The sequence below is a fragment of the Achroia grisella genome, unplaced genomic scaffold (assembly GCF_030625045.1).
Source record: "Achroia grisella isolate CSIRO2021 unplaced genomic scaffold, CSIRO_AGI_Agris_v1 utg906, whole genome shotgun sequence".
NCBI classification, from domain to species: domain Eukaryota; kingdom Metazoa; phylum Arthropoda; class Insecta; order Lepidoptera; family Pyralidae; genus Achroia; species Achroia grisella.
The window spans coordinates 2412373-2429031 of record NW_026713064.1 but is presented as its reverse complement, the minus strand read 5'-3'; the positions used below and the strand labels follow the sequence as shown (position 1 = coordinate 2429031).

Below are 16659 nucleotides of genomic sequence, written 5' to 3'. Positions count from 1 at the left end.
GTATTTATGTGGTACCTATATAGCTTTACTTAAATTGTCGAAAGGCAGTTCTACTATGCAGGCACTACTAAAGGCAGTACTACTATCTACATCTAATACTTAACGAATAAACTATTTATATGAATATTTATGGTAGGTTCTATAGATAAAAATACAATTATAAAAATTAATGCATGTATATGTAATATAAGTTATACGAAAACAGGCATGTTACAACTAAAGAGATCATGTCATTCAATCCTGTCAGTGAGGACCTTCGAAATGTGGGCAATTACTACCACAACCACGAGTAATTTGCTAAGCTGAAGGTTACAAGGATGAATGAAATACCTTGTTAATAACATAAATGGTATATAATATTAGTCAGATGTAACCTTGCTCCCGATATTCGCCGCGCTTCCAAACATATTCATATAGTGCAACAGACCGAACATTTAGTAAATCAATGTGATAATTGTGGGTCTATATGTACCCATTAGTGATACATCCTACACTGCCATATAAAAGGTTATGACTTTTAACAGGGTTAAAAAATTATTGACTTGTTTGTTATATCTATGTGATATTTGAATTTTGAATATTGGACAAGACAATATACCATAATCACGTTTCTTCGTCAAGTTCGCTCATTTCAGAGCTAAGCGGATTGCTCTGTTTCGGCTGATATGGGTAGAGAAATTACAGGGTACAGTACAGAGGCAGTATATCTTAGTTCTTCGAAACGACATCAAACGGTGCCATGGTGCTGACGTGATACCCATGGCGTTGTTCGTGTTTATAGGCAATTGGTATCACTTTTCGTTAGGTCTACCGTAAGCTTATTTGTTAATCCAATTGTATAAAAAAAGTAAAATGTTTTATTCAGGTGACCATATGTGTGATCGGTGACGCATCGCCTGCATCAGAAGCTAGCAACTCGGAAGATGAAGCCGCGGGGGGCGAGCGTCATGCACGCCTTCACTGCGCTCACTATGTTAACAATGGCCAATGGTATGACTCTGAATTTGAATTCTATTGTCTTCAAAACTTAATGGAGTCTCTATTCGACTGTACTTTTGTGTTTTATACTAGTCACAATTGGAAACAAATAGAAAACGGATATGATATATTTTAATTCATAGGCTATTCGATTTCAATGTTCCGAAGTAGAATTTTTGACCTTTTTTCGCTAACCTATTTCAACAGCTGAGCAGTTTGTTTTGTAAGCTATTTTTCGGTTTGATGGATGGAGATAAGGCAGTGAAATTGCAGGCAAAGGAGGAATAACGCCCTAGCATTAGGGCTCCTGAAAGTCAACGCATGAATAAATAGCAACACACCTACTGGCGTCATGGGACGATAAAAAATGCACTTATGTTTTTTTGTGAGGTTTTGTGTTTTATTTTTTATTATACGAACGTCGATCATAAACTATTAACAATATACGATGATAAATAATGTAATTAGTAGACACTTACTATCTATACGTATCTACATAACGACTACCTATCTCTAATAAGGGCTTGATAATACTGATATACCTAAATACAATAATGCCTTCACTTTACCAACAATGAACCTGCATATCTCACTAACTATCTCATCTGCATATACAATTGTCGTAGTCATTAATATAATAATGTTTTTTGTATCTATTATGTCTATAAGAATAGACCAGTAACGGATATAATAATAATAATAATCTCTGGACAATACACACAGCGCCATCTAGACCCAAGTTAAGCTAGCTAAATCATGTGTTATGGTTACCAGATAACAGATACCAAACCTTTATTTTTCGTAAATACATACATGTTGTATATAGAAATTACCCAGACTGATACAAACAATCATACTCATGATTACAAATGTTTGTGCCGCGCGAGGAATCGAACCCGCAACCATCGGAAGTAAGGCGCTAAACCTTTAGAACATCGAGGTTGTCGTGGATATAGTATTCTATTAGTGATTTAGTGTTAAAATTGGGGCCTCAGTAGGCCATCACTGACTTTATGTTCATTGTTCGATTTTCATTAGAGTTTTTATGAAAATAAAAACCACTGTAATAATATTTAAATTCGCATAATTTCGTCCTTCAGATTCATCTTCATCTATTACAAAAAAATATGCCATACCATGACACACTTTCATTTGTGTATTAGTTAATGTGTATCGAAATGGTAGCCTAATTTCGGGGATCCGGTTGTGAAAGTTTAGTGTAATTGCAATGAACTCTATACCTATCTACAAGCGGTTTTATTAAAAGTGATTATTTTATCTGAGTTCAGTGTGTAATTTATTATATAAAAGCTGGTTCCCGCGATTTTGTTTGATATAAAAGATAGCATAAATTCGTCTTTCATTCGTTCGCAATTTTCGTATTAAATTTCATCAAGTACCGCCAGTCGTTTAGCTGTGAAAAGGTAACAAACAGACAGAGAAACACATTATCGAATTTATAATATTAGTATGGGTAAAAGTATTTTTGTCGGTTTTGTTTAATTAAAATAATTACATATAGTCAACACTCTAAGGTACATTCGCACGTACGTAGCACTTGTATGCTCATATTCAATAACTACTTGGTTGTAGCTGTAAGCGAGGCTCTTTACTAAGTTATCAATTTTTCCTTCACCGGAGAGTTATTCACGGATTAAATTAATATGAAAAAATAATATTTACATATAACTTTGTTAATTCGTATTTTTTTATTTATATTGGAATGGCAAATAGCCAGTCATCCTATCTGATGGTAAGTAATAACTGTCATCTATATACATAAACAGCACTACGAACCTAACATTATCATGGGATATCAGTGATACCGCTCATGCGAAACGCATGAGTGCTTTCGCAGGTATTAATAGTTCAGAGGACTACGAGATCATGTCCCTAAATCTGTAATTTGACTTCCTTATCGCACTCTTTAACCGAAAAAGACCTTTCACGAAGCAAACTGCTAGGCGGCTGAAGTAGGTGAGTGTACCTCGGATAATTTTTTATTTTTATTTCAGCTCAAACAACATGCAACCAAGGGATGGGTCGTGTTATGTATGAACGATTACCGAATCAACAGCTACACGGATTCGACGATGACGTCGTAAGTTGATCTTTGAAATGTAATTTATTTTTTATCACGCGATACCTACATTTACATAATGCCTATATTTTGGTAAACCAAATGCGTCAGAGCAACAATAAGAAATCGTATATTTACACTCAGATATGTAACCGTAGTGTGAAATAAAATATCTGTACATATTAAAATACAAAGTCCCCTGTCGGGTCGGTATTATCCATCAACAGAGCGATCTCTGAGGAAAGTCTAGGGATATAATTCAGAAAAGTTTTATGTAAATTAGCCGTAGGTAGTAGGTAGTTTGAATATAAATTAATTTCATTATTTATGTATTCTGGTTATTTTCTGACTATTGTTGTAGGTACGAGAGACAGCACCACCATTTCGAGTTCTGGAGAAATGTCAGGATTTATGCTTACGAGACCGTTCCGTGAACAGCCTCGTGAGAACATGTAATTCCATTGATTTCCAACCTGGAGCACGTATAGCTGCTTTTAGTCCAGAACCGGAATATGAGGAGTCTACTTGTTTTTTAACCCGTGAACAAGCCACTCCTGAGGGTATTGGCACGCTTATGATTGTTCCAAATAGCGTACATTTTAATGAGATCTGTCTAACTTGTAAGTTTTTTTAATAATACTCGTATATTTTATTGATTATTATATTATTTAATTTTAATGTTTTATAAATGTTTAATATAATTTTAGCAAACCGACCGGAACGCGAATGCCCCTCACGTCGATATGTTTTTGAGCGTCATGCACGGAAACGATTGAAACTTCCACCGTCAGATCTTAAAGAAATCATGGTCGCTAATCGGACTGAATGCGAAGATAAATGTTTGGCAGAATTCAGCTTTGTCTGTCGGTCGGCTACCTATGATTCTGAGTTAAGAACTTGTTCACTGAGCAGATTCACAAGAAGAACACACCCCGAGTTATTGGAAGATGACCATAAAGCAGATTATTTGGAAAATACATGCTTGAACGGTAAATATGCTACAAAATATTTTTTTAATGACCTGATGAGAATCTGCCGCAATGGGCTAACTTACCAGTATTCGGGCAATTGTGGCAAATTCTCCAGTTATTGACTGCGATATTTTCAGCAATGGGGCCATTAGGAGTCACTACTGACAATCTCCTCTCTGAAATGGTCTTGAACCCAATCCTGTGTTGTCTTGTAATATTTTATTCAATTGTATGATTATTATGTTTTAGCTGAACGACGTTGCGATGGCTTAGCGGTTTTCATTAAGGAGGAAAACAAACGACTTGGTGGTCCGTTCGAGGCTGATGTGTTTTCGAATATGACTTTGGACGAATGCCAAGCGATGTGTGTTCGTGCGGAAAAGTAAGAATTTATGTTGTTCCATTATTGATGCGTAATTTTTTTTTATCCTTCTTCCGAATTTGCAAGTACCTTGTAGCAATATCCTGTACGGGCCTTAAAATTGTATGTCCTATTTCTTATTTAATATTTCGTTTTCATGAAAATATAATTAAACAATTATATATTTAAAACGCGTTTATAAATCTACTTCAATCGAAACAATATTATATGATATGTTTACTTGTGTAATATTTTAGGTATTTTTGTCGGTCCATCGAACACGATGCAATGACAAGACAGTGCGTCCTCTCTGAGGAGGATTCTGTGTCGCAGAAAGACGATGTGACCGTCAGTGCATCGCCAACACATCATTTCTACGACCTTGTTTGTCTAGACAATCGTGAGTGTTATTCTTTGTTTGTTCTGATAATGTGATTTTTAATTGTTAGTATATTAACTAACGAAGGTTAATAACGTTAATAAATATGGTAGAGTTTGTCTTGTTCGTAATTGTCTAAACTATTAACAACGAATAATCAGAGTTGTGATTGAGGTACGAAGTTTACTTTTAAATAATATTATTGCTAACATTGTTAATGTGATATGAAATATTCTAAAACTAACTTTAACTAACAAGTACTGACAGCACACTAAACCAAAATAAGGTTTTTCTCACAATTATGATCAGTTTCTCATCGGGCAGCTCGTGGCACGGAGTACCCGGACAATAGTGTGACGTCACACTTGTTCTCACCTGGGAGAAGGCCCGACACCGCCTTCCAGAGATATAGGGTCAGCAGAATTACCGGAGAATTCCATTCTGAAATTACTGGGCGTTCGTTAAGTGAATGCTTAGATGAATGCTTGAGGCAGACCAGTTTTCAATGCAGGTATGTTATGTATAAATGTTTCGTATAGTGATGTTTTTGATTATGCTTGGTATTTTACCAAGCATAATCAAAAACATCACTATACATCACAATGGTCATCGTCGTCGGTCACGCTCAAGATGTTTCCCTCTAGCTGATAAATGTAATCCCATTTGGGGTAGTAGTAGAGGTACATTATCTACTTAAATATTGAAGTAAATGCAACAGTTTATCATGCCTTCATTTCGCTTGGTATATTATGTATCGAACGTGGCAAGCGGGAGCCTTCCACTATCGCTCGTATTAAATTTCCTCTAGATGATCTTCATTATATAAGTTAACAAGTGAAGATGTTCATCAGAATGTAACGCGTAACGTATACATTTGATCGTACACATCTCTAGATGCCATGTCAACAATGAAATATAATAGGTTGTAACAATTATGGGTCACAGGGCTCTACTTTGACGTGATGTCTATTTTCATATTCGTGTGTAAAGACGACGGTTGCCACTTACCACCATTAGGGAAGAAGGCAGTTTGCTTAACAATCGAATAACGTACATAAAAAGAAACAGAACAAATACAATTACGATAAAATTACTCTAGAAATAAAGTAGATATGCATATTATAATTCAGGCGGAAACTGTAAACAAAGATAATATAATGGAATCAAATATGATTATTTTGTCATATATTCTGGGTAATCTTTTGTGAACAGATTTGTGTTTGTGTGCCACACCAATCACCAATCTAGCGATAACTGTGTCCGATCAGTTTGTATGGTTCATTGTACCATATTGACAAAAGCTTTGCAATTTTAGGTCGGCGGTATACAGTGACCGAGCGAGGACCTGCCGCTTGAGCCGGTACAATCAGAAGGATGGCATGCGTTTAATATACGATCCTGATTTTGATTATTACGAAAATTTGATGCGTAAGTTTTTTTATAACTTTTTAAATTATCACATAATATAATTTCAATTCTAATATATCGACTCGAATACTAGAATTAAAGTCGTTTTATAAAGAGCAAACAACGATAATCTTTATCTTTGCCAGCAGTTTAAATATTATTGGAACTAATAAAATATATAGGTTAATACTCGTTTTCAGAGTTTGTTGATGAATTGAGCATTTATAGAACGCGTTATACCAAATTGTAAAACAACTTTTTTTCAAGCATAAGCCCACTCTAGTTCATACTATTCTTTTGACATCTTGTAATATCTAATGCTATAAGACATCAGTTGTCTATAAAAATGATATAAGTACTCGTATTTATAATATTTGATGTTTAATAGCATTTTATTTTTATAAATATCTTTTAGGGACACGGCTGCTTATTTTACTTCTTAAGTAACCTTTAGTAACTGTATTTTTATCTGTAACTGTATCTTTATTATCGAAGAATATAGAGTTTTCATTGCGTTATTTTTCTAAGAAAACTACTACAATATCACGCTACAGTACTACGCTAGGGAAGGAAAAATTAAATCATCTACGCAGACGACAAGTTATTTATAAATTAAATGATCCATAATATTTATATGTAGATAAACATGGTAGTATAATATTATGCATATTGCATAATATTTCCTTGTTTACATTGTAATGTTCAAGACCTGATATCATTCCTCAATTATTTTATGTATACATGAATTTAATGTTTACCACGGCATATATATGAATTTTATAATTCATATACCTAAAACAATTACGTAGCTGTAGCATATGTAATTTATAAATTAGTATAAAATATACATAAAATAAAAGGTATTCGAGTTGTATATCTGTATATAATTCGTGGTCATTCATAACGTACTACAACCTACAAGTGGTCAATTGCCTTAATAGGGCAAGGCGTATAGACCGACATTGAACCCATTGTGATGTATAAATATCATATGTTTCTTCATACATTAGTAGGTACTTGTTAACAATGTATCGGACCTATAGTTAAGTTATTATACCTACTTTTTATGATGACTATTATATAATAATGTAAATAAGGAGTGTTATACAATTAAAGTCATAACGCAATTTTCAGACGACAGTTTTTTATCTTCTCAATAGTTCTTCAAGGGTTCTCAATTAGATTGCTTTTTTTTTGTATTTGAGTAATCTACCTACATATGTAACACGATTCACTTCCGGTTTGACCGTACTAATTATGTCCATAGAAATTATGCTTAGAATTACGCTACTACGTAACAATCTAGGTACTTTTGTCATAAAATTTTAAATAATACGTTAAGAACAAGTAACCCTGACTATTGCTGTTGTCACTCAGGAGTAAGTTGTACTAGATTCTTCATTGTTTTATATTTGTTGGATGTAAAAATCTACGAACTTTCTATAAACTTTACTATTTTTTTATATAAATAGCAATAGCTATATACATAAGTACAAAGTGACCTATATACCTAATGCCTGGCGTAACAAATTGTAAACAAGCTTGCAAATTGGATTATTTATTAGGTTCTTGTTTATGGTTATATTATTTGAAGGAGACGATATGGTACATAATATATAAGCGGGATATTGACCACGATAATGTTATTTATGAACTCCTAATATTTCGACGCCTGTGATACTCATAGATTATTTATGTTCATGTATAAAAGAAGTTAAATAAATTTGTTATATTTTAATCGTTTTCGGTTTTACTTTCTGATCCACACACATAAATCGCCTATATAATGTGTACAATTATTATGATAAAGAATTGTGATAAACATTGTATTATGATAATAAGTTATGTTGGTATGTGTTAAGAAAATTTGTATATTGGATGATTTGGGAATCTAGATCAACTAGTGAGTGGTGAGAGCGAAGCAGGAGGTACAGCCAGCGGTTCCCAGGCCCCATGGGGAAGACCCACTACCACAGGTTCGATGCATGGTAGTTGAACGCGCTGATTATTGACTCTTGCCTAGCTTTTTTTAAATGTAATCTATTTATAAGTATGTCCATATCTATTATTTGATTCCTTATCTATTTATCATGATTTTATTTTAGAATTGGCGTTGAGAAAATTAACGGTCACTGTTTACAATGTGATACAACTCATACAAATTAAATTGATTGATAATAATACTTAATAAAATACGACCATGACCTATGTGATATTATGGTCTCGTGAATGAATCAGATTATTATAGTATCGTTATTAATTTGAGGAAATACAAGTTGTTGTGAATCTTTACGTAAAAATGCATATTTGATAGCAGCTGTCTTTTTATGAGCTATGTTCATTGGTTGTGAAATTTGATTATATTGAAATATCTTTGTTAAAATACAAGTAATAGGCCTATTTTTTAACCAATTTAAGACTTAAAGCGGTAAACGCTGAGTTTATTATAGAGATAATTTAAAATTTAAGAGACATATGGATGCAATAATTTATATAGTTAAAATATATTATCTTATTTGTGATATAGGCAACCTAGTTAAATTGGAGATGGTTTATTAGGCGTAGTAAATTATTTATTATATTTATTTGTGTAAGAGCTATAAAATCTTCTCGTCATCAATGATTGTGTATTTGTTTCAATTAAGTAGATAGTTGGTTAATTGGCAGTCGTATGGTTTGATTCTTGACTACGTTATTTTCTTTAGTTATGAAAAAGGTAAGAAGTAAGGTGTGAAATATAATATTTTGTTACTTATTTTCATTATATCATGTAGATAATTGTGTTGCATGTAATTTAGTATCTTAGGTTTTTATAGACAAATTAAATTAATTAGTTTAGTTTAATACAATTTTATATATAATAGTTATGTAGATTTAGTGCATGAATCGTAGATGTGTATTTTCATCTTTATGTAGTTGTAGATAGATATATATGTATGTTGATTAACTACCAACTGTAGCCACTGTTGTCTTGTAAGTATTGACGGGCCTCATTTCGTCGCGTAGGTATCAGGTATATATATATATATATATATATATCAGGTAAAATGTTATATTCCTTATAAACGTTAATATTTACTTGAATTATATAAATTAAAAGTTAACCGCACTAAATATAATATAATACTTAAAATATTACATGAAAAAATAATCAAGTTGAAAACTATGAGTTTACTTTTGTGTATACAATTAAATTAATAATATGAATCTGACCTAAATAAATGATTATTTAAATATGTTCTCAAAATTGGGTCAAGTATTATATACGTAGATCTGGTAGTCTAATGTTAATTCTATCCTTCAAAGGTGGTAACGGCGGGAGCGGTGGTGACCGTGATAGGTACCCACCAGGTACCGACCGCGATCGATACCCGGATGACGACCGCTACCCAATGGACGACGAGCGGTACAGCGGTAGGCCAGACCGGTATCCACCTGACGATCGGTACCCGGGCGGGCCTGATGCATACCCGGAAAGATACCCGGGCGACCGCTACCCACCAGCAGATAGATATCCAGATGACAGATATCCACCTGGTGTGGGTCCTGATAGATACCCACCAGGCTTAGATCGCTACCCACCAGGCTCAGACCGCTACCCACCAGGCGCAGACCGCTACCCACCAGGCGCAGACCGCTACCCACCAGGCGCAGACCGCTACCCACCAGGCGCAGACCGCTATCCACCAGGCGTAGATAGATACCCATCTGGCAGTAGATACCCAAGCGATCGCTACCCTCTTGACAGTGGCCGATATCCTCTCTACGACTATCCTACTAATGACATTAATAGATACCCATCTTCAGACCGATATCCCGTTAGCCGATACCCTATCGATATTTACCCTGAAAGATACCCTTCAGATCGATATCCGGATAGGTATCCTATCCGTGGTAGTGGGAGGTATCCTTCTAAACCTTGGTATCCTAGCCGTTATCCTGACAGATACGATCAGGACCGGTATCCTGGTCCCAGCGATTGGGGTCGATATCCGTTCAGCCGGTACCCGGTCGGTGTCAACCGAGACCCGGTACCGCTGGGCGGAGATCGATACCCTGATTTGTATGACAAATATCCGCCGACCGGATCGTCATATCCTGGTAAGCACTAAACTAATACATTAGTGTTATTAAGTAAGTGTTGTAGATTTATTAAATTAGAATTTTGCTTTTCCCTACACAAAAATTATGACTAGATCTATTCGTGACTTCATACAACTTTTTTTTAATTAAAAGTCTGTAATTAATTTTGATAGAAATAGAGAATATACCTCATTAGGAGGTATGGATATTTGTAATTGAGTTTCATATTCTATAAGATTTATTTATATCTATATTTAATTTGCTTAAGAAAGTTTTTTTTTTTGGAATATATTCTTTTGATACATTATTTATATTGTTATCCGAATCTTAACCCGTGTTAAGATCTGATTAATAATATACATAATGTATATTAAACGTGAAAGTTTAAAGATTCTTTTCATATACCAGTAGTACGTTATATGTATCACGTCGTCATATTACTGTCATGTTCTATTGGACCTTCAAGAGTTTTATTGAACATCAAATAATCGCACATTATTGAAAACAGTAATTTTACAGCTGGCTACGGCCGTGGTGGTTACTATGGTTCAGATTATCCTCCGCCAAGTCGCTATCCTGGTCCAGACAGGGGAGTTCGTCCTTTGCCTGAGAGGTAAGTTATGATTCATATCATATTTATTATATATAATCGTTTTCCCATTGTATAATACCTAATATCTAATTTCGTAATGGAAAAATAGCTGTTGAATGTTTTATTATATTTATTCTTATAGATATCCGGCTGAACCAAGACCTAGTTTTGGTCTGAGAAGACCTATAGATAGGCCCGGAGGTTATCGTGGTAATTATCCTCCTCCGGGCTTGGATCGTCCTATCGGTAAGTTTTATTACATACGTAATAATTACGCCTATTTAAACCGCTGAGCAGCTTGCGTTGTCAGCTGTGTTTAGGTTATAGTTAAGGTAGTGAAATTACAGGATAACAGATAAGATATGTCATCTTCACTCTCCGGAACACACACTTATGTATGCATGTGTCCTATGATAACGTGATATCTATAATGTTGATCATGTAGGCGATATAAATGACTCATAACTCATAAGCGGTATATCACTTATATAATCGTACCGTCAAGTAAGCCGTCAGATTATTTATTAAAAAAATCGATAATATTAAATTTAAGAACGAAATAATTGGGAGCGTTTCAATTTGAAGGTGGCGGTGGTTATGGAGGATTTGAACCGGATGGCCCTATTGGGCCTGGAGGACCTATAGGAGGTCCAGTTGGTGGACCTTTAGGGGGTCCTTTGGGTGGACCAATCGGAGGACGGCCTCCTGTTGGCCAAAGACCATGGCAAGGATCTCGTTGTGAAGAAGACAGCTTTAGACAAGTGGGTAGACAGCGTATGCAGAGGCGGTTCGTGCGTCGTTTTACAACCGCCCTTTCACTGGCACAGTGTCAGCGAGAGTGTATTGAAGCTCGTGACTTTATTTGCCGTTCCTTTAACTTTAGGTAAGAAAATATATGTTGTTTTTTTTTATTAATTTAATTGTGGCTACTATTTTTTTTTACTACGGAATACCTATAAAAAACCCCAAGTAATTGTCTAATTAAGCTATGCTTCAGTCGAAGACCAAGATATGCCAGTGAAATAACAGATGACTGCAGATGAATGATACCTTAGATCCGAAATGGCAACGCCTGAGAGATGTCATAGATCACATGATGTAGTGATGTTAGCAGTGTTCATGTTAATAGACGACGGTTGCTAGTTACCATCAGTTGGGACGTCTGCTTCATTGTTATTCCAGTGACATAATAACATAATTAATTTTTATCTATTTATTTGGAGTTTTGACGATCGATAAATAGATAAATGATTTATTTATACCTTTGGCAACTAACACACAATGCATGTATGTTACTGGTTCTTTGTACCTACTATAGCAGTGCAATTAGAAAACTCCTCAGTGTAATAAGATTGCAAAACATATACATATATTACATGTCCATTGACATCGAATGCATCACAATTTTATAAACCACAAAAAGGAAACAAGCCGCAGTTCAATGTGGTATCATAAATAAAAATTTTACAGAGACACCGGCTATGGCAATGAACCACGCGACAATTGTGAACTCAGCGACCGGGACACGCGTGAATTGGATGCTGCGAATCCCTCGCATTTCGACAACACCGCTAATGAATACGATTTTTACGAACGAGCTCTCGGTCGTATTGCTGACGATTGTTTGGATGGTAAATAATCTTTATAAGTGAATCTTCACATGTTTGCACTTAATACGTTAAACTATTCGTCCAATTGTGATGAAATTGTAATGATCTATTAACTACACCGGCGACGGTTACATAAATTATTTGTGTATTTTTGCCGCTTATTTTAACAACTCTTAAAAAGCGTAACGTTTTTGGAATGGAGATGATTATAGACTACTATTTATCTATAGGGTCTCCCATATAAAACAAACGAAGTCACAGGCGAAAGTTAAATTTAGACAATTTATTACATAAAAAATTAGATCAAAATAAAAGTGTTGATTTCGATTGATGTACTTTTTTAATATTTCCAAATGAAGGACGTATACAATCTGACTCAATTACTATTATTTTTATAAACGTTGCGCGTTCTCTAACCAAATTTGATGTTTTCTTATGATCGTTTTAATTTAATTCGGGGTTCTATAATTTTGTTACGATTAAAGTAAATTTTGTATTAAATAAAGTATTATAGCATTTTAATTATATTCTAAGGTACACTAAAGATTCTCCACACGAAAGGTTCTGGATCTGTCTAATCCATGCAAATTAGTACATACGAAAACTGGATAGCAGTTAGCTTAATCAGGCAGACTAATTCTATTTCGACCACACATTCGCTTCTAGTGATTACAATGCCAAATTGAGTTTAGAAACACATTTAAAAGTACGCTTTAATTGCTGAACGGATTTGAATTAATTTTAGTATATAGATATTTCATGCTCTAAAGAAACACATTTTATACAGCTGCATATATATCCTACACAGCTATAATTATATAAATAACATTACAGTATCCCAAGTATGCAATGAAGACGGTATGGAATTCACTCTGCGTTTGCCTGAAGGATTTTACGGACGAATGTACACATATGGCTTCTATGATCGCTGCTTTTTCCGTGGTAATGGAGGTGTCAATAATGTTCTGCGTATCACTGGCGCACATGGTTACCCAGAATGTGGTACACAACGGGTACGTTATAGTATTGTTTATTAACAATAATTTATCCTGAAAATATGTGAAAATTTCAAAATATCTGTTATGTAAATATTATGTAATAGAATCGTCTTATTTAAAGCTAGAACCCATCAAATCTATCTAAGTATATATATTTTAAAACGGACAAATTGGGGTATTCTGGTTTATCTAATCTTAATCTAATAAGAGCAAAATTATAAGGATTAGGATAATTTATTTAAAAAACATTATTTTTTATAGTATGGAGAGACAATGACAAATATAGTGGTCGTACAGTTTAGCGATAACGTTCAAACATCGAGAGACAAACGGTTCAACCTTACCTGTCTATTCAGGGGACCAGCTGAAGCCGTTGTTACGTCCAATTATATTGGAGCTGGGTGAGATATTTCATTATTAATATATTATGTCTATTCGGAAATTACTGGTAGCTAAAAATAGACATCATGTAAACAATTTAATTTAATGGCTTTATTATGTCACGTGCATATGTTATTTTCAAGAGAAATAACGACTATTGTTTCATATGACGATTATTTCATCAGAGGCATCATATTAATTTCATATTGACTGTTGAGCACAAATAAACGATTGTTAGCTACTAGACTATAATTTTTCCAATAGACATTTTGTTTTGTTATTTAACTATATTACAATTAACAACGTGACTTTGTATTTTGGCGCTTTTACCAATTTTTGTGTTACTTTATAAATATTTGGGCTATTTTCGATATATGTAAATTAGTAAAGCAAATACAGTGTTACTATTTATTACTGTTATTATTATTTATTACGGTGGTATTCATTGGGATTATATGTTTTGTGTGAATTACCTTGTTTGTTTATTGTTTGATTTACATGTGTTTGTTAAGTATAAATGTTTAGTTGCGATTTAAATTTATTTGAATGCAACTGTAATTTCGGCTTTATGTACTTATATTTTTTGGTGGTATTTTTTGTTTGTGAGTGCTGTTATTTCACTAACAGCTACTAACTAACAGACTTTGAATGAATTCCTCAAAAGAAGAATCGGTAGTTAGTTAACAGTAGTGCTCATAATTCGAGTACTTTTGTATATTTTCATCTACTCGTATAACAACGAAATCAATTATATTAATTTTATTGAGAACAGAATTCATTCGAAGTCAACGGCTTTACATTTGAAGGATTATCTCCAAGTCTTACCTTAGTTTGGGGTTTGATTCTGTTGACAGATCGGGCAGTCCGATACCCATAGAGTATCTACCCGAGGAAAGTTCGTTGAACTCCAAAGTACGATTGATGATACTTTACCAAGGGCGACCAACTACCACAATAGCTGTAGGAGATCCATTAACATTTAGACTCGAAGCTCAAGATGGATATAATTATGCAACGGACATCTTTGCCACAAATGTTATTGCAAGAGACCCGTATTCTGGTAGATCTGTACAGCTCATCGATCGAGTAGGGTAAGTAAAAGTGCTCTTCAGTTCAATAACATCGTTCTATTGATATGGAAAATGTGAAATAGTATTTATACAGATAAATTATATCATTAGTATACACACTCTTCTAACATTACTTACTCAAGTAATATTGCGAGATAAATTCATAGGAAAATAAATCACCAAGGACAAGTCGAAGTATGGAGTCGCCAGTTAAAATGTATTACATATTACATATACAAATGACACTGCTTTAGGTACAAGTAAAATGTACCTATTTTTTTTATTAAATACAAATGTTTAGTGTACACAAATAAAGATTACAATTTATCAGAAATTTCATCATGTAATGCATGAACAAATACGATACCTATCGTACATTTACGAGTAATAGGCGAGATAAAAATAAATATCCAGTTCACTTCACGCATCATGCACGTTGTTATCACGTGATATGCTTTCTGTTTATTTAGATGCCCAGTAGATCCTGACGTGTTTCCTGAACTGGACAAAGGAAGAAGCGGAGACTCCCTTGAAGCTAGATTTAATGCATTCAAAATACCTGAGTCTAACTTCTTAGTATTTGAAGCAACTGTGCGTACGTGCCGTGATGGGTGTCAACCGGTGAGTATAATTATGTATAACTAATACAAAATGTAAGTACATACATAAGTAGCACAATTGTCAAATAAGGTCTTATTTGAAGATTGTGCTACTTATTTACAACCCATAACTCCCATTTTCAAAATAAATATGACAGGTTGCAACCCGACTTGAATCATGGCAACTCAGTTGAGTAAAATTCGAAAGTTATACCTTCGTAATTCCTTTAATTTCTTTCTGTGGGTTGGCAGTGTTCTCAATTTGATGGATAGCGATATGTGCGTTTTAATAATACTGTAATGTAGATTTTTTTTTATTTTTTTCCCACATAATTATTCTTATATTTTTATAGTACCGTCAGTCGTTCAGACACCTTTTTATTTATAGTACATAGCAACAAAATTTGCATAATAATTATAGACTTCACACATAAATAATAAATGCTTATGATGAAAATACGTAAAAATTGACAAGATTACGCGACTTTACAAATTTTCCTAAGGACGTATCTTAGCGACTAGTTTCGTTTCCACGAGTTAGGAACGTGCAAATGTATATTTGAATTAGTGATAAAAATATGGAAATAAGTATTTAAATTAATTCTTAATTAATTTGAATAAGAATCTATATTACTTGTTAGAAGCCGTATTGATAAATAGTTGGTCGATAAAATTGTCACCTGTGAACTCTCTGTGTGTCTCTAAAATCTTGTTCCTATACTCATCATAATTATGTTAGTATAATAATTTTACCGTCCATGTCTCTATTGGATAGCTAACATAAACATCCAATTACGTCAATGCGATCACAAAAATAAACGTTATCAATTCATTATTTCAATGAGGACACTCACGGGTTATCATAGTCATCCAGTTATTAAACTTTGTTTGTTGGAACGGTTTAGTAATTTATGCAGTTTAATCTCGTAGTAGATTATATATGTATTATTATAATTGTTAAGTGTTGTAAACATTGTCATTTAATTTTTATTGGATGTAATGGAATCACCATTTCATTCCATCCGGTGGTGCTAATTACATTGACTGACGGGCACTTGTGGAGTATAATAGGCTAAGTATAAAATCAGGTTTGTTTAGCGCGTCATGGAACCCAGGAATTTATGACCATGGTTTCCAGGGAACATATAGA

General features: G+C 33.9%; 1 protein-coding gene across 5 annotated transcripts in view; it reads left to right on the top strand.

Moving 5' to 3' along the window:
• The window catches only part of LOC131853831 (uncharacterized), a 48470-nt gene that overhangs the window by 26943 nt on the left and 4868 nt on the right, over positions 1–16659 (top strand). For 2 of the 5 annotated variants that reach the window (XM_059204884.1, XM_059204883.1), the window contains 18 exons: positions 866–990; positions 2994–3079; positions 3420–3678; positions 3766–4047; positions 4279–4411; positions 4648–4790; positions 5079–5280; positions 6085–6197; positions 8072–8152; positions 9483–10277; positions 10779–10872; positions 10994–11097; positions 11437–11734; positions 12322–12482; positions 13296–13474; positions 13721–13860; positions 14671–14931; positions 15381–15531. In XM_059204884.1, the coding sequence (XP_059060867.1) occupies positions 924–990; positions 2994–3079; positions 3420–3678; positions 3766–4047; positions 4279–4411; positions 4648–4790; positions 5079–5280; positions 6085–6197; positions 8072–8152; positions 9483–10277; positions 10779–10872; positions 10994–11097; positions 11437–11734; positions 12322–12482; positions 13296–13474; positions 13721–13860; positions 14671–14931; positions 15381–15531 (3549 nt within the window). In that variant the 5' untranslated portion in view covers positions 866–923. The remainder of the gene's footprint in view (positions 1–865; positions 991–2993; positions 3080–3419; positions 3679–3765; positions 4048–4278; positions 4412–4647; positions 4791–5078; positions 5281–6084; positions 6198–8071; positions 8153–9482; positions 10278–10778; positions 10873–10993; positions 11098–11436; positions 11735–12321; positions 12483–13295; positions 13475–13720; positions 13861–14670; positions 14932–15380; positions 15532–16659) is intronic. The other 3 variants (XM_059204888.1, XM_059204886.1, XM_059204887.1) reach the window with 3 other exon arrangements.